Source organism: Betta splendens, chromosome 1 (assembly GCF_900634795.4).
Source record: "Betta splendens chromosome 1, fBetSpl5.4, whole genome shotgun sequence".
Taxonomy (NCBI): domain Eukaryota; kingdom Metazoa; phylum Chordata; class Actinopteri; order Anabantiformes; family Osphronemidae; genus Betta; species Betta splendens.
Window position 1 is genome coordinate 10,784,529 of NC_040881.3, and position 22,461 is coordinate 10,806,989.

Consider the following 22,461-nt stretch of genomic DNA (forward strand, 5'->3'; position numbering starts at 1 on the left):
ACGTTAGTTATACACGGTAATATTTACTTCTGGACTGTTTATACTGTCATTTTTTTGTTTCTATTTTATTTAAAACCTGCAAAACACAGCGAGAAAGAAAATAGAACTTTGGACATAAACTTACATACAACACCAGACCTGACTGCTGTGCTGTAAACTGTACTGACAGTTTCGCAATGAGGCTCATTCTCCCATTCTGTTTAGTGAGTTGAACAAAATGAACATTCTGTCCAAATATTAAATATAAAGTTTTCACCCAGGGTGTATATAAAAATCAGCCGTGCAGTAATTTCTGCAACCTTCTGATCTAGTTGCCACTAGTTTATTAGACATGACACAAGAAAACGCATCGTTAGGACACAACTGTTATATTGACATATTCTTGTATTTGTGTAAGTTTTAATTTTGAAGTAACCTATTGACTTGAAGCACCATTTTAGGAGCACACGAAGTAACGCTGTGAACTATCTGTGGGCAGGAACAACAAAAGAGGAGCGTTCGCTTCCGGAGCAGCGTCTCCCGGATCCCCCTGTAGGAGAACAGCGGCATCTGGGAGGGCGGAGAAAAGAAGCAAGCCGAGAGTAAACGGAGGGGAGGAGGAAAAACACATAAGAGCAGAGCGCAGAGGACGCGAGCACGCTGGAGATGAGGTGAGTGATGTAGTATGTCGGGAATTTTCGCAGGAATACGGGGAGTTGTGCTCCGCAGTGTCCCGCTTCACTTTGCACTGGAAATGACTGGAAGCGTGAGTAACTTTCTGCGTTCTCGCGGGCGCCGCGTCGCGTTTTGGCATCTGAGGGGCCCGCTGTGTCGCAAACTAGTCGGGGGAGGTGGGGGAGGTGGGGGAGAGGAGGCTGGGGGGGCTGCGGCGGCGGATGGGGGACATTTAACACCGGGCCGTGCCAGCGTGTGTGCGCGCGCGTGTCTGTGTGTGTTCGCTTGGACTTCGCCGTGCGGCTCTCGGCGTCTCTGCGGTGACTGTTGACTGAGGGAATGCGGCGGGCGGGCGGCGCGTCCGTGCGCGCGCGGCGGCCGTCGCTGGCGCGCTGACCACCGCGGCGCTAGCTAGGCGCTACGACGGGCTCCGCTGTGGCGTTGGCCGTTTAGGCGGAAAACCGCTCGAAGCGCAAGTTGCCAGAACGGCACCGGGGGCGTTGAGAGGGCGCATCAGCAGGTGAGGACCGCTAGTTAACGGCTAGTTAACGGCCAGTTAACGGTACGCGGCTGGTGAACTAGACAAATAAAACAAGTACTTTTGCTACACAGCCACTTGTGTGTTAGCTGCTCTTAGAGGCATTGATTAACTAACTAACAGTTTAAATGACATTTACCTAGTAAAGTTAACTTAAAGATAAAACAGATAAAAGATCAAAGTTGAGAAGCTGCCAACAAATCTTATGATTTGTTGATGTTGATGACTTCCTGAATAATCACCTCAGCACCAGATGACTGACAGGTCAGTTATTTGTTTATTGCTTCAAACCAGAGATGCTCAGGCTCAGACGCTGTAAGCCGCTTTTAAATCGTATAAAGAGTCACTGTGACACACACAGTCATAAAGGAGACTATTCACTTGTCCTGCACAGATAATGTGGCATATTGTAAGGTTATAGTGTGTGTGTGTGTGTGTGTGTGTGTGTGTGTGTGTGTGTGTGTGTGTGTGTGTGTGTGTGTGTGTGGAGGCTGCGTCTTCTATTGCTGCATGGTGCTGGCCGGTGATCCTGTCTAATTGTTTCCAGCCTCGCTTTTGTAATTTCTGCCAGACTCTTGAGCTAATACCTTTTTTTTCCAGGCCTTATACAAACATGAAGCCACTTAAAGGCTTGTTTATGTTTGGGGACATGAAGAATTTAGACAATCCTGTGGCACGTGTGGAAGCAGGGCGCAGGCAAGCGTGCATGAGGACGTGGTAGTTTGAGAATTTGTGAACCAGCAGATGAGGTGAGAGTTTCTGTTCACTCAGACATTGTTTACAATAACAGGAATCACCAAAGGGCCCGTGTTGTGTTTGTGCAGCTCCGCTGAGGCTTCGCCGTCTTGTTTTCTCCCTCTCGCCTGCTTACGCAAGCTCCGGTGCTTGTTTTGAATCGCCCTGAATAACCGTGTGTGTCCGTAAAGAGATCGTGTCAAAAAGCGTCTTTATTAAAGGAAACGTCCTTGATGCCGTGTTTTGAACCTGTAAATCTGTAAACTCTATGGAAGAAAACAGCGAGCACTCTCTGTTTTAGCAGTGGTTGTGGCGGTTTCCTAAGGTTTGTCCTGTGGTATTGGTCGGGTAAGTTAATTAGTGCAAGCTGCTAAATAAAAGTGTCACTAACTGCACCACCGTAGTAGAGATGATGAGCTGTCACCCTCTCTAACCCCCCCCCCCCAGCATCCCTCCCCTCTTGGCTTGCTCTTCATCCAGGCCTGGCCTCTGACTGCAGTGTGCGTAGCTCCATGATGTCATAGGCAATCGCTTAGGGCTCTTGGGCTGTTAAGTCTGTTTATGGTCCACGGTCCCCTTTTCTTTCCCCTCACACTTCGTCTCTTTTTCCCCTCATCGTTTACTTTCCTCCCCTTCGGTAGCATTTCTGTATATCTCCAGAACTTGCTGAGTATGGCAAAAGTGACTTGCATATTTGTGAGCTTTGGGCCAGGCGCTGCAGATTGTTCCAGTCTGTTCCTGTATAAGGGTTTGTTTAGCTTTGCTATTAGGGAGCTCCATCGTATGCCTCTTATGAGAGGTGAAATAAAGAAGGCAATTACCTTTTGTACACAGTGCGCATAGACGTGTACAAAAATAGCAAAACCCACCTCTGATACCTGCACTAGCCTTTACACTGTAAGTGCTCTGCAAAGTGGATGTAATTATGTTGGGCAGACTTAAAATGTGTGTGGGAGGGGGTGTTGGAACCTTCATGTCCGGCAGTACCAACCTCTTAGTCCGTGTGTGCTCCATGTCATGCACAACAGCTGACAAGAGAGAAGCGTGAAGTTTGTCGTGACTGTTGTATGTGTGTGTTTGTGTGTGTGAGCAGTCACATGGTCAGAAGATCTGTCCCCCTGCTTCCACTCTGAAACAATCCCACCGCTCCACCCTCTATTAAACAAGTGTGTGCATGTGTGTGTATGTGTGGAGTGGCCGAATGTGGACAGATGAATGATGAATTAGCGACGTCAGACAGTAGCTGTATTCCAGGCTGTCAAGTTGGCAGCATGACCACGCTGCAGTCTGTTTATATGCATCTGCCAGCGGCAGTGAGCGAGGCTGTCGTTTTGCTCGATCTGAATTCCTTCGCTTTCGCTTTCAGCCCCCTATCAATGCTTCTCAATAGCGTTATTGTACCCACTATCAGGCCAGGCTGCAGCGTGTGCATCTGTGCATTGTTGTTGCAGGGACCAGACAGCCGTGAGGTGTGTTTGAACAGAGGAGGAGCACAGAGGCCCCGTTCATCCTGTGGGGTGTGATACTGAAGTATAGAGCCCCTTCACTCTGTCTGTCTCTGTCTTTTTAACATGCTTTTTTTGTTTTCTTTTCTGCTCAGCTGTACTACGTCTTTGTTTTCTTTCTTTGTGTCCTTGTGAGCGTTGCTGTGTAGCGTGTCAGCTCCCGGCAGGCAATCGGCTGATCGCCTGTCTTCTTACTGTCAGGTCCACCTCGCGATTGGGCCATATGCATGCATGTTATCCTGACAGCAGCAGACCTGTGGAAGCGAGGTTTCCATTTTAAAGGAAACGTTACGCGCAGCCGTCGGTATATGCTCACACACGCACGCAAACGCACACCCACACACACTCACTACTGTTTATTTTGTTTATGTGCTTCTGTTTCTGATGTTGTCTTTTCCACATCGCTGCACGTTCACACGTCGACCCCCATCACTGCCAGTGCAGCTGCCTCTCTCTCTCCTCTTCTCTCTCTCTTTCCATGACCTTCCGTTGTCTGACTTCCAAATACAGACACATTTTACAATAATTTTTGATTTCTGCTGTGCTGTCTTAAAACGAGGACTGAGCTGGTAATCTGCATTTTACCTCTCACACTAACATTAAGTTCTTGTCAAGCTAGCCTAGCATACTGATACACCCACCCTGATAGCAGTGCAAAGAAATCAAAAAGTTGCATTACACAGATTTATTAGGAAGCATCATGTATCTTCTTTAACTCCATACAAGACTACTGTAATTCTTTTACAATATATTTTTATATTCAACATTCCATAATGGAGAACAGCAGGACATTTCTAGATTTTTTTTTTCATGTTGAGCAATGATTCAATGTCTGTAACTTCAGTCAACTGCCAACTTCTCCACTTGTCCTTCATAGAACCTACCCTCACAGGGCTAGAGTCTGTGATTTAAATAAAACATTCCTGTCCTATGAATGCACAGGATGAGAGGTGGCAGGAATGTTGAATCATGATTGCAGTCATTGTGGTGATTTGACTTGACCAGATTTGCTGCCTGTACATCACATCCTGTGGTGGGAGTAATATGAAGTTAGCGTCTGTGGTTAGCATGTGGCACAGCACCAACCTTTAATGTTTCTGACTGTTATTCATAGACACACAATGCGCTAATACAAGCAGGTTTTATTAGGCTTTTGTAGAGTAGAACTGAAAGTAATTGAACAGTGGAAATGAATAAACAACAGAGTGCTGGAATCCGTCTCTGGGCTTTGCACTAGCATGGCAAAACAAGTGGAGAGGCAGTCTTGGCCCTGAGTGTGTTTGCTCTAAACAGTGGTGCAGCACTAATCTACCAGCTTTATCATCCCTGTCCAAAACCAATGTCCTGACAGAGAAGAATGCTCTGCTAATGTTTGGAAACAATAAGGATGACTTCCATTGACGGGATGGGAGAGAGAGGCATCTGCCGTGTGAGGGAGTGGATGATTTAAAGTCGAGGCCGCAGTCGTTGCAGAGGTGTCTTTGACTGCTTGGCAGAGATGGGACATTGCGTTTTGATGAATCACTCTCTCTGATGTGTTTTGTTTCATGGCGTTTCGTTTTCTTGCGATTGTCCCCTTTTCCTTCCATCTCATTTCCCGAATAGCTCTCATTCCCGCTTTCCCTCTATTTCACAATGCTTTTATTAGCTGATAAATCAAAACCCCCCAGCTGGTCGGGTCAGACGAGGCTCTGATATCTTTAAGTCTTGTGACATTATCATGGAACTACTTGCCACAGGCCTTCTAATGAAATGTGAGATAACAAGGCCACGTTGAACTCCCAGACACTGGGTCTAAGTTAGCGCTGTATCGTTGGTCTAGACTTCCGTGTCCTCGTGGATGTCCTGTCACATCTCAGCTATATATAGGAGACGCAGTCTCTCCACTGTGCCTATTGCGCATGTCTGTTCTCACAGAGCGAGGGAGCAAGCTTTTTATTTAACATGGCCGCCTTTATGTTTCCAAAAAGATCAAACACACTACAATACAATGCTTGTATGTGTGTTTGCTTTGTAACTATTTAGGATGCTCATAACGCTCTGTATACTATATACTAGTGTTTCATAAATTAGAGGAGCCTACGATAGTGTGTCTGTGCAGAGGAACAATGTGTGAACGTATGTAAAATCTTTATAGATCTTTTGTGTTTGTTTTTTCCTTTCGGCGAGTTTTATTGCATTGAAATCAGTTTCTGGGCTGCTTTTACACAGCTGTGACTTGAATCATTTAACACAAGTTAAGTTCAAATTTCAAGTCACATTACTGCAACTGTTATATGAAAGTGACCTCACAGAACTAATTTATAAGTCTTATGAAGGACGACAGAGCAGCGTGACCCAATAATGTTGAATGTTCGCAAAGGCGGAAATATGTTTGAGCCCCGCGATCTTATTTTGGCTGTACTGTACTTACAATATCCTCTGCATCTGTTCAGCATGAATAACAGTGTTATGAGGACACTCACCCCGTCCAGGGGGTACCCCACCTCTCTGACAGCTGGGATAGGCCCCAGCATGCCAGGGATGAGGCATAAGATGGGTGTGAGAGGAATGACTGTAACCTGTAAGATGTGTGACTGAAGATTAATAAAAAACAAAAGTTCTCATTTATAATAGATAGCAAGCAAACTAAAGCACAGATGTGCCTTCACTTGTTGTTATGTGCGCTCTCCTCCTGGCACTGTTTGTTGCCTTCAGCGTTGCATCCAGGAAAGAGTTGTGGTCTCATTATGGCGAAGTTACGCCGCCTGCGACGAACAGCACTGCAACACTGAGTCGTGTGTTCCACAGAGGGACCGGGCTGAAATGGGACTTCCCATGTTTTGCTCGGTGGCGGTGTTCTTTTTTTCCCCTTTCTCGACCTCCCCTCACCCACAGGAAAGAGGGTCTGGCTGAAATATGGAGCAGGGGGTATGTGGGAATGGGTTTCCGCATTATCCCGGCTTCTGTTTTTTTAAGTGTTTTTTCCATGTCAAAGGAGTCTGAGTCTTTGTGTCTGTGTGTGCAGTGTTAAATTTTTTTTACCTGTTTTTCCTCCTTCTGAATATTAATTGCCAGGAGTTAGAGTGAAAGAATAACATTTTTTAAATGAACCCAAAATGTGTAATCTAACACACACTACTGACAGGAGCTGCCATTATGCCAAAAAAAGTTTTTTTTCTTTACAACAAAACAGCACATATGTGATGTGATATGATATTTTTGTAAAGTGAGGACGTGATATGTGTGTGTGACATTATGAGTACTGGTTCTGCTAATAGTCTGGAATATGTAAGGAGATATAAGTGATAAGACGCTAATATGATTTATTTATAAGATCAGATCATGTTTTGTTCAGGACATGTATGTTTCTTTACTGTAATTCATAAAGGATGACTGGGTGCCACTCAGCCTCTTGTAGACCTTGCCAAAAAATAGCCATCAACCACCTTATTGTTGAGGTGTGTGTGTTTTGTCTTCTTCTGTTGTAAACTAATTAGAGCCTTTAGTCCCCATCTCCCAGACCCTTTCTCTGTTAAAGTAGGCATGCTTGACATTCTTTCATTCTTTGGCACACCCTGAAAATTCCTCACTGCTCCTCGTTGCTTTGTGGTCCAGCCCATGGAAACCACACCAGTGGGAAATGATACCTTTAGCTGTGTTTATACGGTGTTCTGCACACACACACACACAGGCAAGGTGGTTAGATTGGTGTGTTCTTTAACTCTGACTGCACAAGTGGAATTACAGCAGAGCTATTTCTGTCTGTCCTTCACACTTCCTATACACTTCTGATAGGAGAACGACGTATGGCTGTGAGGAAACACACTACTATGAAGCTCTGCAAGCAGTGCCCCAGTTTGTTTTCCTCTACACAACTCTGTTTATTTTGGCTGCAGACTGAGTCAAAGGATTACTTTGTCTTTGTTACTTCCTGTTATTGACAATACAATGATGCACATGCATATATAGACTTCCCTGCTGTTCTAAGCACCCTCTGTTAATCTGGAATCAGGTTTTTATAGATGCTGTCGTTTTGTTTCATAGTTACTCTTGTTTTAGTAAAAGAGCACATTTGAGTAGATTGGCTTAAATATATTTTAATCCTTTGTATAGTTTACTTAGTTGTTGAAAGATAAATGCAGATAAATTAGACAGTTTCAGACTTGACTGACTGCTTACTGACTATAGTATATTAATTGAAAATATATATTGTAGCTGAAATGCAAAGGTCCCAGTCTGCTTTTAGCCAATGAAAATGAAGCCAAGTGAGGTCTGTAGGTATTGCCTGCTGTTGTGTAGCTGTCTATCATGTTCGCATCCTAACCCTAAAGTTAAGAAATACCCACTTGCATTTTCTTTTTTCCTCCATTGAATTGTTGACACGATTCCCTCCATTTTGTTTTTGATGGCTCGACCTCAAACTGCGCTATTTCTTTTCTTTTTTCCCCCTCTTGTCAGTCGTATTTGGTAACAGATGGTCTTTCTCAGGAGCAGAGAAACAGAGTGGAGGACGAGGCTGTAAATCAGGGTTGCAGAGCAGAATGGGTGGTTTTATGAGGGTTTACAAAGTTTTAATTAAAAAAAGACAGCAATTCCCTTGTAGACAAGAGAGAGTGAGAGGTAGAAGATGGTGTAGTGGAGGTGAGGAAGAGGAGATGAAATGGGCAAAGGAAAGAAGTAAAAGTCACATTGGATTATGGAGGGAACTGGAATGGCGAGAAACCCTGACAATAAAAGACAGGAAAGATGCAGGAGAGGTCTATCAAATTGTTGGCAGGCATTCGCTCGGCATATGAATTTAAAAGCAATCCGTCTCTGCTCACTCCGTCCAGAGTCTGCTGATGACATGGTTATGCACAGCACATGTTAAAGAGGGGGAGAGTTTGCAGCTGCTTGGTTCATTCTTGTCAGACCTCCTCCCAACATGCCTGTGACTCTTAAACACGCGTACAACAGCAACACTGGCTGCTGGGTCAGAGGTCAAAGGTCACGGTCATGGTGTGACACACGTTGGATCACATTACCAAGGTGTGTCTCAGTATAGCCTGTCTGTCTAGGCCTGTTTTTGTCTGTGCATTTTACTGTTTCTAAGCCCATGTGAAAGTGTTACGCATGTTTGTAAATAAGTACGTGTGTGTGTGCGTGTGCCTGTGCGGGTGTGTGTTAGCCAGTGCTGCACTCGCCACAGAGGAGCATTGTAATTACGGCCTCTCGTCTGCAGCAGAGGACTGCAGAGGGGGCTGAGGTCTGACTGGGAACAGCCACTACCATCGCCGTCACTGCATCTAATTTGAAGCTGTATCTAGTTGGAGCTGGGATTGAAAGCTGCACTTTTAGGCATATTCATTGTGCTGCTGTGAACTTAAGCTCCACCCTGGTGCAAAAATGAAATGACAGATCTCCAGTGAAGTCTGTAGTTAGGGTTTGGACAGTGACACTTCTGTTGTTTTTTACTCTTCTCCAGCACACAGGGAAAATCTTAAATGGGAGCTCATGATTTCACACATGCAAAGGTTTTTAAACGTATATTGTATCTACTGTTTTATACTATACTCTCCCTTTATGGATTGCACTGATTCTATGTCATATAGTGGTTTCTTTGCCGTGGTGAGGATGAATTATAGGCACTGTGGTGCTGGTGCTGCATGGGTCTGAGACCTTTTCAGAACAGTAGGTCTCAGTTTTAGGTGACACTCCAACCTGTAAAGTCAGATCCCCAGCAATATTTGAAAGTATGTTTTAAGTAGACACCCTGTACACACATTCTCACACACAGGCATTCTTTTTTGGTATGCAGACTTGTTGCAGCAGGATTCATGGAAACAAAAATGCCTTGTAATTTTAATCCCTCAATGCAATGTTTTCATCACCACACAGTTTATGATTTATCATTCTTCTTTTCTTGTCCGTTCGTTTCTTGTATACAGTCAGTTTAATCCATAAGGGAAGAGAATAACTTAATGGACATAATAAACCAGTAGGACATGCATACTTAAAGGGAAACCAGATATTATTATGCAAGAAACTACGGTTTAGAAGAACATGTTCTTTTTTTAATAAGAAATTTTGCAATTTTGGACCAGTATTACATTTATTACAGTGTTCAATGAAATCTGAAAGTAACAGGTGCTATTGATTGTTCTGTTTATTGTCATTCAACACTGAAAAACTATGAATGATGTCCAAGGAGAGGATTATTAAAGGGAAACAGAAAGAAAGACAAGATTGGAAGAAGCCTTTCTGGCAAAAGCAGTATCACAACATTAGGAGTTGCAAATCTGCTCTGAACCATGATATAATGAGCTTTAGTACAGGAAATCTGTAAGCAGATGTTTTAAAACCATAAACTATACTGGTTTCACATTTGGGCCAAAAACTTTATAGACGTTACCCCTTTGATGGGTTGCCTGTTTATGAAACTATATTCTATAAAAACCGTCATCAACTACAATACAACTAAAACATGTTCTTCAGCTAGAGCACGTCTGCCAACATACACATATAGTAGTTTGATATTTTTAGACTATACCAATAATGCGATTGAATAGAAGGTAAAATTATATAGGTATTATTTGACATTAATCATTTAAAGGTTTTTTTTCTTTTCTTGTAATTTTCTGCTCCTTTATCCCAAAAATTATTTAGGGTGTTTTGACAGCTAGGGATAAGTGGAATTGTATCATCTATTTCCTTATTGTCTCTCTTTGCTTGTAGAGACTTTGTGTTGGTGGGAACTAGCCGCAAGTCTTGGCTGTAATATGCAGCAATGTGTGCTTGCGTTAGTTGTTGGAAAGCAAAGTCGGGGGAGTTTACAAGTCTCCTGAGGCAGTAAGTTTATGATGGTTCCAGTCAGCGCAGAATTGGCAAGATTGCACCAAAGGAAGAAATATGAGCTCTACACAAAATGAGCCCAATGTTGCATGCACACCTTGTATTGTTTGATGAAGGTTGTGAATAATTAATGTACCTTTATTATTTGTCCCTCTGGTATCCTGCAGTCTTAGCGCACCCCCCCCCCCCTCTCTCTCTCTCTTTCACCATCTCACCATCTCATTAATCCTACTTTATGTTTGTCTTCCCCTCAGGAAGCTGCTGCTTCAGTGAGAGCCCTCCTGATTGGAGAAAAGAGAAACTGACTATCAGTATGGACAGGCTCCATCACGGAATTTCCCATAATCCTTAGTCTCTGGTGAGTACAAATCATAAAAGAGCTCTTTTCAAGTATCTGTACTTTTTAACTAAAAAATAGATGAGACCCCCATGCTTCTAGAAATTTGCATATCTATATATGTATTTATCTAAGGATAGATGTGTGTGTGTGTGTGTGTGTGTGTGTGTGTGTGTGTGTGTGTGTGTGTGTGTGTGTGTGTGTGTGTGTGTGTGTGTGTGTGTGTGTGTGTGTGTGTGTGTGTGTGTGTGTGTGTGTGTGTATGGTTCTGTATGTGGAATCTTATTTTGACATGAAGCCTCATCGACTTATCAATGTCAGAACGTGTAGATGTACTGATTTCTTTCTCCACCTTTGTTCTATCAATTGATTTCTGTCTTGTTTGGAATTCCCTCGCACGACAGTGTTCTGTTGTCTCCATAGTAACCAGCTGTAGTTGGGTTCCACATGGATAAATGTGGTCCCCGGCGGCAACCCAAGACCTACTCAGAATTCTTTGCATTCTTCCTTCCTTACCATTCTTTCTCTTTTTCCCTCTGTGGTCTTCAGTGAGCAGCTGAGTCTTCTGACCCCTGCATCGTATCCAGCACCAGACTGACTACATTGTCAGGTACAAAATACACACACAAATGGTATGGCTACATGGAACAAGCTACACATGGTTTTCTGAAAACATCAGTAGTTTTTAGCAAGGAGTAATCGTGTATTTGTTGAAGACTATTAATAAACTAAATGATTACCATCATTATCTCACCCGCTGCCACTGCAGTATGTTTTAAGTCGCTCTTTTCTTTCAGGTGATCTATCCTGTGTCATGATGATGTCAGTAGATGTGACCAATCGTAATGGCCCCACTGCCACACCTCCCACCTCACTCAGCCTTCGCTCCTCACACAATCAGCTACTCAGCAGCAATGTCATCAAGCAGGGCTCTGCCACACCTCCCAAGTGTCGCAAAAAGTATGCACTTACCAGTATCCAGGCCGCCATGGGCCTCGGGGAAGCAGCATCACCCTCATCATCACCATCATCGTCCCCATCACAATCTTCAACTCCAAACAACCCTAAACTAGCCAAAAACGGGGTTAATCAGCTTCGTAAAGCTGGTCAGGACCACAACAAAAACTCCACGGGCACTGAACTGATGGACTTGGAGTGTGATGCAGAAACTTTAGCAGATGACGTCAATGTCAATGCAACAGAGGAACATGACAGCCACTCTCTGACCAATAATGACAGAGAGGAGGATTTCCTCAAATTAGATGTAAAACTGCAACCAGACACACAAGTGGATGCCGAACCTGAGCCAAAAACTGAATCAGAGATAGACTGTAACATTAATACAAATGTGGAGCTCAAACTGAATGGCAATACAACAGATTTGGACTTTGACTTGAATATTGAAACAGAGGAGGGAGATGACATCAGCATTCTATCTGAGAGGGAAATTGATTCAAAGATGAAGACTGAGAAAGATGAAGATGATGTAGCGGTGGAAGAACAGGATGATGAGAAGAAGCCTCTGCTGGTGATGGAAAGCGAGTCCCCTTTACAAAACCACAAAGTTGCTCCATGCCTGGAACTCATCTCGGACCTTCACTCTAACCTCAAGCTTCTTCAGCCCGGCAAGGATTCTCCAGTGCCACCTCCTCCCTCACTCCCGCGGCAAGCTAGCCCAGAGGACACCCCACTGCTGTCCGTGGCCTCTTGCTCCTCATCTTCCTCCTCCTCTCCAGAGACGAGGAAGGACAGAAGGACGGGTGCAAAGACGGACTGTGCATTGAACCGTATCCAGAATCTGAACCCCAGTGATGAAGAGTTGAGCTGGACCACACTGTCCCAGGAGAGCAACTCCCCAGAGGAGCCAGGTATACATACTCACTACTGCACACAAGTCATGTTAAAAAAGGTTACCGCATGTTTGCATCGTTTTTGTTAGGATGTTAGTTATGTGTTAAATTCAGTTACGCTGAGTGGAGTGTGTACATGTGTGGTTGGCTGAACTCTAACGGACATTGTTGGAACAGAATAACAAACACTCCAACATCCTGCTGGAATAGGAAGTGCCCTCGTAGATGGGTTGTTCGCAGGCTAGATCAGCTGCATCCTGTTTCAAGCTGTGTGTGTGTGTTTGTGATTAGGCCTTTCAGGGCAGTGGTGAGTTGATACAAAATCTGTAGCTGCCATTACCACTTTGTGTGGATTTCACCTTATTTATTCTAGAGCAGATGAGCGTGGGAGGGGCTGTTTCAGTTCCCTGTAATCAGTCTCGCCCTATAGTGCTTTACTGTATATGTAACGTACGATGCAGCGCAAACATAAATTCACACACAGAATGGTGAACTTCCACATTACACCTGAGCCTGTATCTGTGAGAAAAACACATGTCCAGAGGACACAACACGCTCCGGGTGCAATATGCACACATCGTGTTTCTTTGGCTCTAAAGATTATTTATAAAATTTCTGTATTTAATGTGTAGATTCCTTTCTCTGCCAAACTAATCTTTGACAGTCTCCGATTTAAGAACGTTGAGTTCATAGATATTCATGAATTAGAAGCTGAAACAAGGAAAAAAAAGGCTGGAGCAAGTACATCAAAATACCTTCGGGTAACTTTAGTATACTTAAGTAATCTCTGAACTATTTTTCATCATACAGGAATAGAAATATAAAAATATTCTACAATGCAGACAGCAAGGCAGACCAATGGGAGGAATTTTGGAACTAATGTAAAGAAATGACTGAGTCATCACCTCTGTCACCTTTGCTTGTTTCCTACCTCTGCAATAAAGTTGAAGTCATTGTATTTCTTTGTCAGCGTCTATAAAACTCAGGGTGGCCAGTTTAATTGGACTGTTAAAATTCAGTGCCTTGTGCTTTTTGTAAGACATGAAACACATCCATCTGATACGGAGCAGCAGCCCCAACCTCTTACACAAGCTCTGCTGTAAACCAGAGAGAGAGTCGCACTGCTCTGAGCTGTTGAACGTATTGCAGCTTTACTTCTCCCAGAATGCTTCTCTTGTAGCTGTTTGATGACTCACTCTCCCTTTTGAGTGAAAATCCCTGAGCATCTGTCTATTTCATATCTATGATTACCAGCAGCTTGTCACTTTGAATGCTGTGTTTCACTGGCGTGCTGTGCTTTCTCACAATCTAAACTGGTGCATGATGGGGAAATCAACTCTCTCTGCTCTTCCTTGCCTTTGAAAATCATTCGTGCTTGTGTACAATGTCATTTTGTGTGTTATTTCTGTCATAGTTGGGATTTGTTTTATGTAGATCAATTTGTTCTACTGACGGGGAGTAAGAACGTTAGTGGTGCTGCTGTCTCTACATGTTGGGTCCTTCAAGGATTTGCTGAGTCAATAACCTTGTTATTGGCATCTTTCATGTAAATTTATCATTATCTGAGCATAGTCATCTGTGCTGCTGTGCCTTCCTTTCTGTCTCTCTCATGTTGACAGAGCTGTGTTGTTTCCCAGGTGTGTGTCAGATTCCTGTGGATGTTACAGATTGTTGGCCAAGTATGATACTACATTCACAGAGAAGCTCAAAAGTACACAGACACATACATATGTCTATGTACTTTGGGCCACAATCCTCTGGATGGTCATCTGAAGTGGTGACTTTGCATTGTTTACCTTAACATGCATTATGCACTCAGTAAAACGTAATATTACTGAGTCCATCATTTTGTATTTCTTTCTCATTGTACACCCAGTTCACACTGTTTAATTTGAACCCTTTATGAGCACTACTATACTGTACACCTCCACCTCCCCTGGATATAATACAAAAGCAGATTGAAGATAGTCTCAGGTTGCCAGGGCAACCAAAAGAAGCTGAAAAGAGGATGGAATCAAGGAAGGAGAAAGTAAACATAGACTTTGATGAAGAAAGAGGGTCTCAAAATTCTTTATGTTGTACTGCATTTTTTTCATTTAGTGTAGGGCTGCGAGGCAGGCTTGTTTAGGCTGCTGATTTTGAAGCTTGTGACAGTGACTTGCGAGACATGTAAACTCTAAGCTCTCTCTCTTCTCTAACAGCCTCCTTCCCTCTGTGTCATGGTCTCATTCTCTTTCTTGCCCTTTTCATTCCCATCCCATTCACTCTTTTCTCCCTCGGTTCTCTGCCCATCTTTTCACATCATCTTTCCGGGCTGCTCCGCTACCATGTGCCTCCGTGTCCCCCTCTCTCTCACTCTCTCGCTCTCCTTTCCCCTCTCTCTGGCTGGATTTTGGTACTGGATTTTGCTCTGAGAGGCAGCTAGTTAACTATGATGCTGGGGAAAGACTACATGCTGGCCATTGTGATTGTCAATTATGAGGGTAGGTGCATCTGAGTTGGACGGAAACTTCACTGGGGGTTTAGAGTTTAAATACTGTATGTTTGTGTTTGCACAAGCATGGATGTACTATGTGTGTGTGTGTGTCTGTGTGTTTTCATGTGTTTTCTTGCACCATTGTAAAGTTTGTCTGTATAATTCTCCCAAAATACAGTAGTCTGTGCATGCCATATTTCCTACATGCGCTGCAAGTGCATGTGTTGGTGCAGTGTATGCGTTGTGTACCTTACCAGACAGAATGTGTGTTTTGCTCCAGAAGCTCTCCCCTCCCCCTCTGCTCAACTCTATTCTGGCATAGAGCTGCATGCTAAAGGAGGCTATCACAGGCTAACTGCTACGTAGCTCAACTATGGCACATTTCCATCAGCTGCATAGGAGCACGCGGACGGTTCTACGCTTGCCAGATGGCTGACATACGCAGACACTAACTTCGAATAAGATATATTGCTCGAACCAAAGCAATCAAGTCTTGTTTACCTCCTGTGCCAGTGTCCCCCTTCCTCTCTCGCTCAGTGTCTCTGTGCCTCTCGCTTTTGTACATCCATGCTTTAATCAGCAACCAGTGCTGTGTTCATTCATGCTGTTTTGTCCATTCAGAGTCAACAGCTTTCCACTCGCCCCCTGCACACACCGGTTTCTCCATTGTAGTTTTAAATCTTCTGACCTATTTTTTTTTTTTTTTTGCCATTAAAAGACTGCAGCTCCCAGAAGACAGTGCTTCATAGCATCTGCTGTAGCTCACAGTATTAAGCTCTAAGGGATGTCTGCTTCTTCCAAGAACCTATGTGCACATTTCGCTAAGCGCTTGTGTCATTTAATAAGCGTTACATAAACAGAAATAAAGATTTAATGAGCTCATTCCCTACGTCTGCTTGTGTGGTTCTACTTTAGTCTCAATTTGCCGATCTAGTTGTCATCGTGACATGTGGCCGCCTGCTGCTCAGTATTTCATCAGCTGTGTGTGCGCGTGTGTGTGTGCGGCTCCTAAGTGTCAGGATATTGCGACCTTCAGGTGACATGGCATTTAGTTAGTGAGAATAGATGCAGTGACATAAGTGTGTGGGTTCAAGTCGATCCTCCTACAAGGTCTGCTTAAGTGCGTGCTTGTTTTCAAGGTAACCACTATATTTATAATAAAATATAGCTGTATTACTCTCCTCTGTAAGCCGTTGTGAGAATATGTTTTTGAGGATAGGAATCTTACATTCTATGTAATTCTTTATGCTCTGACCCATGTCCTTACTGATCAACCCTTACAAGAATTTCTTTTAAATTACCTTGAGTGCTTTAATGTGTGGTTTAGGCTGGGACGCACTGATGGTATTTGCAGCTAGCAGATTAGTTAGGGTAGTGTGGTGGTGGTGGTGGTGGTTAGCTCACACTGGTTCAAATCCAGACCAGCTGGTGGGGGATTTTCTATGTGGCATATATGTAGATATCCTCTCCGGACATGGATTTACATCACTTTCTCCAAAGGCATGTACTGTAGTTACATTAACTAACAATAGTTTGCTTATTAGGTAGGTGAATGTCAGTCTGTGAATGATTCTCTGTATATCAGCACACTTGTCCAGGCTGTACCCTGACATTCTCTCAATGACAGCTGGGATTAGATACAGTACCCTTTAAAAGATAACTCATTGAGATAAAGGGATTATTACTTGTCCATTCTGTATAATGTTTAAATAATTGTTTAATCTGTAATTATTTTTATTAACATACTGAGTTTTTTTTAATTGATATGTTTATATTAAATGTCCCACCAGACATTTGGAGTGAACAATCATTCCAGACAGACCCAGACCTGCCTCCAGGATGGAAGAAGATCACAGACATGGCTGGTATCTACTACTGGCATATTCCTACAGGCACCACCCAGTGGGAGAGACCCGCCGCCCACCCAGCCCCACCCGGGCAAACAGAACCCCAGGCTCTGGGCGACTGCACGGCCTCCATGCCACGCAAACAATCCCTGAGCTCACTCAGCCCCTCACCCACTCCCGAATATGAGGTTAGAAACATAACATAAATTTTCTTCATCCAGAAACTCATGTTTGTTTAATTAGACGTTCTGGAAAAAAGAATTTCAGCCGATAATTGATGAGTGGCTGGAGCTATACACTATGTTACTATGTTATAACTAAGCAGGTTCCCCCATGTGTTTCACACCTTTATACAGTATGTTCCTTGGTAGAGTCTGGTTTAGATTGTAAAAAGTAAATGACCGTACAAACTGTTCAGCATGACTATAATATTGTTTGTGTCTACTCTTGAAGTCCTCTCAAGCAGAAGTGTTCTTCAGGGCATCAACCCGTTCGGGCAGCACCACCTCTGACAGTTCAGTGGAGCCTCTCTCTACACACGAGCCCATCTTGCCCACATGTGGATTTGTCAACAGCTGCTACTTTGTAAGCAACCAGAACACAGTGTTTCTATGTAGAGGATATTCTGTGTTACAGGACGTTTAGTGGAAATATGGAGCTTTTATGGCAAAGGTTCTCCTGTGGTTAGTGTAGAACTAGCTAAAAGTATAGAATAAACTAGAATGCAAGTGTAATGGGTGATAAATTGAAAGAACAAAGAGTTATTGAGATAAGCAAGATGTAAATACATATTGATATATAAAAATACCTATTGAAATAATCTATTGATCCATCTAGGAGTAAACTGTCTGTAGTGACTCCCTTACAGGCTGCTCAGGCTTTAGCCAGTGGCTGAAGAGCCAAAATGGTGAAGTAACAGGATCTCTAAAATATCCTATGCTTTATTGTTTTGTGTTGTTTTTCTCCCTAGCCACGCTCAACATCTCTGCAGGGTATGCCTGAAAAAGAGCATCGCTATCAGGATCTTGAAGATGAGGACAAGGTGGGGCACTAAAAACCTTCCACATCTACTCCACTCATCACCTGCCAGTCCTTTTGTTGTCAGTAGATCAGTAGGCTTAAGTTGTGCTTGATGATCTTATTACTGTATGTGCGTGTTTATGTGCGTGGCTGTATTTGTGGGATGCCTACAAACAGCCTCACACTGCTTGTGCATTTTTTTGTTAGATAGTAATGGACACTGAGGCTGGACTGTCACTGAAGCAGTCTGATTGATCTGTAGATTTCTATTCCTGACCCACCATTGTCTGTGTGTGTGTTTGTTTCAACGCTGAACGTAGAAACAGGCGTGGAGTGATTTTGGCGGAAAGATTGATAGTGAGGTGTGGAAGGCAAGTATAATGCACTCGATGTCGATGAGTCTTGATCTCGGTCTAACTCCATCCACTCTTTGAGTGTGTGCATTTATGCATTTTGTGCTAGACGTTCACTGCTTATGCAAAAGCATGTGTGGCTGATGCTTGAACACGAATATGACTGAACCGGTCACAATGTTTTGTTTTTGTTTTTTGTTTTTTTGTGCCTAATGTATCAAAAAATCTCTGTTGCTTTGCTACAGCAACACATTCTATTCAAGTTGTTTCTTTCTCTACTTATGTGGCTAGAATATTTCACTCTTTTCTTACATTTTTTATTTGAGCAGCATTGTTTGCACACACGATTGTGTTAACACTGTCAACCTCTCTTCCTTGCAGCATGCCCCATTACACGCATAACACGAGTGCAGCACCTCAATTCAGCAAGGACATTCTGCCCACACTTGTTGCATGCTGGCATATTACTGTACCGTGTCGGATCATAATATTTAAATTTGATTTGTTTGGTTTCTCTGTCATGTGTATTTTCCTATGTGACTTTGTTGGTATCTACATGTATGTTCTAGGTCCAGTCAACACACATTATTAGTAATGGATTCAGCTAACTCCTATTTTAATTCATCATCCACCATATGCCACATACCACACATGGATGGACTAGATGGGTAATGGGTCGTTTTCTAGACCCCATGAGAGCTTGAGATGAAAACATATTTACTTGTGCCGCTTAAAGGCATGTTGTAAATTTCCAGATGTATGTAATCCATCTGTAAAATGATGACACATAGAAATCGATTTAAATGTTATGTCATATGGTTAAAGGCCTTTTTTTAATTTAAGATGACAGAACTCTAGACCCTCCATGGAGCTGGTTTCCTGAGCAGCGGTTTGTTATCTGTGTGCTCAAAAGCGCTGCCTCTGCCCAGATGTTGACTCCGTCTGTAGCTGCATTGGTGTTTCAATGTGTTCTTCCTCCATCAGTTTAGAATTAGAACTCACTGTTTATCCTAATCTCTTCATATGCTTCTATATAGATGACGTGCAGGCTGTAGCAACTAGCAGCCCAGTCTAATTAAAATAACAGAAGGCCTGTATTTACACAGGTAACCGTTGTGCAATAGGTTTCTCCTCTGGGATAAGACTCGTGTTCTTGTTCATGTGGGAGACCCTTGTGTGAATGAACTAAAGTCACTGTCAAACCCAGATAATATATTATTAGCTATTAGCTTCACCGCTCCTTTTTGGGTTGAAGCCATATATGTGATGATGTCACTTGTGTGTACTAGGATCTACAGGCAGCCACAGTGAACCCTGACCCCAGTCTGAAGGAGTTTGAAGGTGCCACGCTTCGCTATGCATCTCTCAAACTAAGGTAAAGAAACTGCAGACACTTGCACTTGGCCAACTTTGGGTACTGCATCATGTCAATGAGCATCCTCACAGTCAATTTTTAGGTAGCTCCACCTCTGGTAACTACTTTGTCACTCTTTTCCTTTGCGTCTAGTTAGTTTCTTTAATCTTGTGTTCAATCAGTGTTATTTGACAAGGCAGGATGTTAGTTCTTCTACTCTGGGAAATGACTCAATTAGTGTAATCATTGTCTGTAGCTATGGTAAATTCACTCACCACACAGGAACCCTGTTAATAAAACTGCTTTAAATGCAGTGCAGAGTGTGATTGCACAGTGATAATATAAAGTCTATAAACCGACTCTTTAAAATCCATTCTTTTAAAACACCAGGAACCGTCCAACAATGGAAGAAGAGGAGTCTACTAGTGCGAACAGTGATCCAGAAGCAAAGGTAAGGAAGTTCTTTAACTTTTTCTATTGTATGCAGTATGTTACGTCTTATCTGTAGGTTATTCAAATATTGTCATCTTAGCCTGCAGAAGCTAATCATTCATCATTATATGAGCTTTTGTCAGAAACGAGTTTCAGTCATAATTCCAATATTAGTGCAGATTTAATGATTGGTATTTCTCTCACAGAATGTAAAGTTACCCAGAGCAGACTTTTATGTGTTGACTGTTTCTCCTTTACAAAAGTTGGAAATCACAGACATTCCCAGCAAACATGGCTTCCTTCTTGTTTATACATTTTGGAGTGTGTGATTAAGCCTGATGTTGTTTACCAGTGGCGTTTGTGTTGATTATATGATGGAATTCTGAGGGAAGTTGTATATATAAACAACACTGCCCCCCAATGGTCTAAAAGAGAAACACGCTGTGGTGCCTCATGTCAGTGCATTAATTACAAAACCTACATGATCGGGACCCATTCAAACCTAAGACTCATATGACACACTTAATCTCTTAATTAAATGGACATTACTTGATGCAATGTCATACTCATTTAGCTAATTGTTTAGGAAGCCAAGGTTCAGTGGTTCAGCTCCCACTTCTCTTTGATGACTTGTCAAGGTGCCCTTGAACAAGACACTGAAACAACCTAATAATGCTATCGTGTATGTGTATATTGTTATAATGTTATCAGTAAGGCCAGTTTTAGGCATCTTACGAAGTCAGTGTCACTCAGTCGTTTCACTCTGCCACAGACGAATGCAGGAAAGAGAGACATTCCAAGGTGTATATGTGCTCCAATGAAGCTCGGTGGACCCTAAGAAGAGTTAAAATGCAACGCTCAGGCTGATGGGTTGTCGACGACTTGTTTCCTTCTGTGTTTGACTCGCAAAAATCCACAGTCCATAGCAACAGTGACATTGTGATGAATACCAGACACAAACATCGACTTGTGGTCTGGTATCATACTCACACCCATGTAACAGCCAGAGCCCTCTGCAGTATCAAGACTGGAGGGATTCCTCTCTACTGAGTCAGGAAGTTGAAAACTAACAAAAGATCACTCACTAAAAAAAGTCTTCAACTTAGTGATAAATGATTAGTCTAGTATTTATTACAGAGGAAAATATTCTGTATTAAGACAGCTGACACTGCAAAATAACTAAAAATTGCCCCCTCACCCTCTGTTGTATAATCGGATACTACCACCTGCTGGTCTGAATCAGTAATACACCTTCATTGATGAACTCTTGATGGGCCGCTCTTCTTCCTCCCCTTATTTACCTGGGGCCTTAGTCTTTAGCCTTTGTGGAATTTGGCTTTGGAGCAGTTTAAGTCACCGTGTGTGTGTGTGTGTGTGTGTGTGTGTGTGTGTGTGTGTGTGTGTGTGTGTGTGTGTGTGTGTGTGTGTGTGTGTGTGTGTGTGTGTGTGTGTGTGTGTGTGTGTGTGTGTGTGTGTGTGTGTGTGTGTGTGTGTGTGTGTGTGTCCTTCAGTGTTTTGCAGTGCGCTCTCTGGGATGGGTGGAGATGGCTGAGGAGGACCTGGCTCCTGGAAAGAGCAGTGTTGCTGTCAACAACTGCATCAGGCAGTTGTCGTACTGCAAGAACGACATCCGGGACACTGTGGGCATCTGGGGAGAGGTGAGGAGCATCCAGTGTGCGTATGTGTGTTTTGTTTTGGGTGCGACAATTAGCTTGTGGTTGTAAATATAGGATTTATAGGCAGCTAAAGAGGAAACACATAGCAAAGAAGAAAGCAGTCTGAGACGTAGGTGGAAGAAAATAGAGCAGAAGTTGTTCCTTGTTTCCACCATGGTTCGGTTTAATGTGAAGTGACAGAGGGAGAGGGCGTCATCGTCAGGCCTCTCTTGTAAGAATTAATCATTTATTTAGAGACACACTTACCACACATTTACAGACAGGCAGTGCACATGCACACGGGTGAGTATATGTTACACTATAGACATGTGAGGAAAAGCACTGCCCTTTCAAAGGGGCGCTTTCTTCTACTGTTCAGAGCTGATGGTAATAACGTTTGCTGTGTGTAATATGTCATTTCAGGGGAAGGACATGTACCTGGTGCTGGAGAACAATATGTTGAACCTGGTGGACCCCATGGACCGTAGTGTCCTTCACTCTCAGCCAATCGCAAGTATCCGGGTCTGGGGTGTTGGCCGGGACAATGGGAGGTTAGTCATCATGGCTGCCGTGTTTTGTTTTGTCATTCTTGAGAAAAGTGATTTAGGCCCTCCTGCTCTTTTTTGTGATTTATCATGATTGTGTATGGTGTCATATACCTCAGAAGTTGCCCTGTGCTCTACATCAGCTGACGTGTGGAGCAACCTACTCCTAATGACCCCACTGGATTGTTACTTATTAGTGTGTTAGCCTGCTGTTGTTTGTTAAAGTATTTGACAGATTATGAAGAAAACTGTCCCTACAGCATCTTAAACACACCCTCAGTAAAAGGTCACTCTAACAATTGAGGTTGTGTGGTGACAGGTAGAAGAAGAGTTAATGATTGATGAAG

The 22,461-nt window shown here is 43.1% G+C and overlaps 1 protein-coding gene across 8 annotated transcripts in view; it reads left to right on the plus strand.

Moving 5' to 3' along the window:
• Positions 1-500: 500 nt before the first annotated feature.
• The window catches only part of apbb2b (amyloid beta (A4) precursor protein-binding, family B, member 2b), a 31,807-nt gene continuing 9,846 nt past the window's right edge, over positions 501-22,461 (plus strand). Inside the window, exons 1-13 of one of the 8 annotated variants that reach the window (XM_055511426.1) lie at positions 889-1,174; positions 1,793-1,941; positions 10,500-10,603; positions 11,132-11,192; positions 11,380-12,450; positions 16,699-16,943; positions 17,209-17,340; positions 17,726-17,797; positions 18,096-18,146; positions 19,418-19,503; positions 19,873-19,933; positions 21,426-21,572; positions 21,993-22,120. In XM_055511426.1, the coding sequence (XP_055367401.1) occupies positions 11,397-12,450; positions 16,699-16,943; positions 17,209-17,340; positions 17,726-17,797; positions 18,096-18,146; positions 19,418-19,503; positions 19,873-19,933; positions 21,426-21,572; positions 21,993-22,120 (1,976 nt within the window). In that variant the 5' untranslated portion in view covers positions 889-1,174; positions 1,793-1,941; positions 10,500-10,603; positions 11,132-11,192; positions 11,380-11,396. Of the gene's footprint in view, positions 746-888; positions 1,175-1,792; positions 1,942-10,499; positions 10,604-11,131; positions 11,215-11,379; positions 12,451-14,777; positions 14,916-16,698; positions 16,944-17,208; positions 17,341-17,725; positions 17,798-18,095; positions 18,147-19,417; positions 19,504-19,872; positions 19,934-21,425; positions 21,573-21,992; positions 22,121-22,461 lie in introns of those variants that run through there. The other 7 variants (XM_055511436.1, XM_029149591.2, XM_055511441.1 and 4 more) reach the window with 7 other exon arrangements.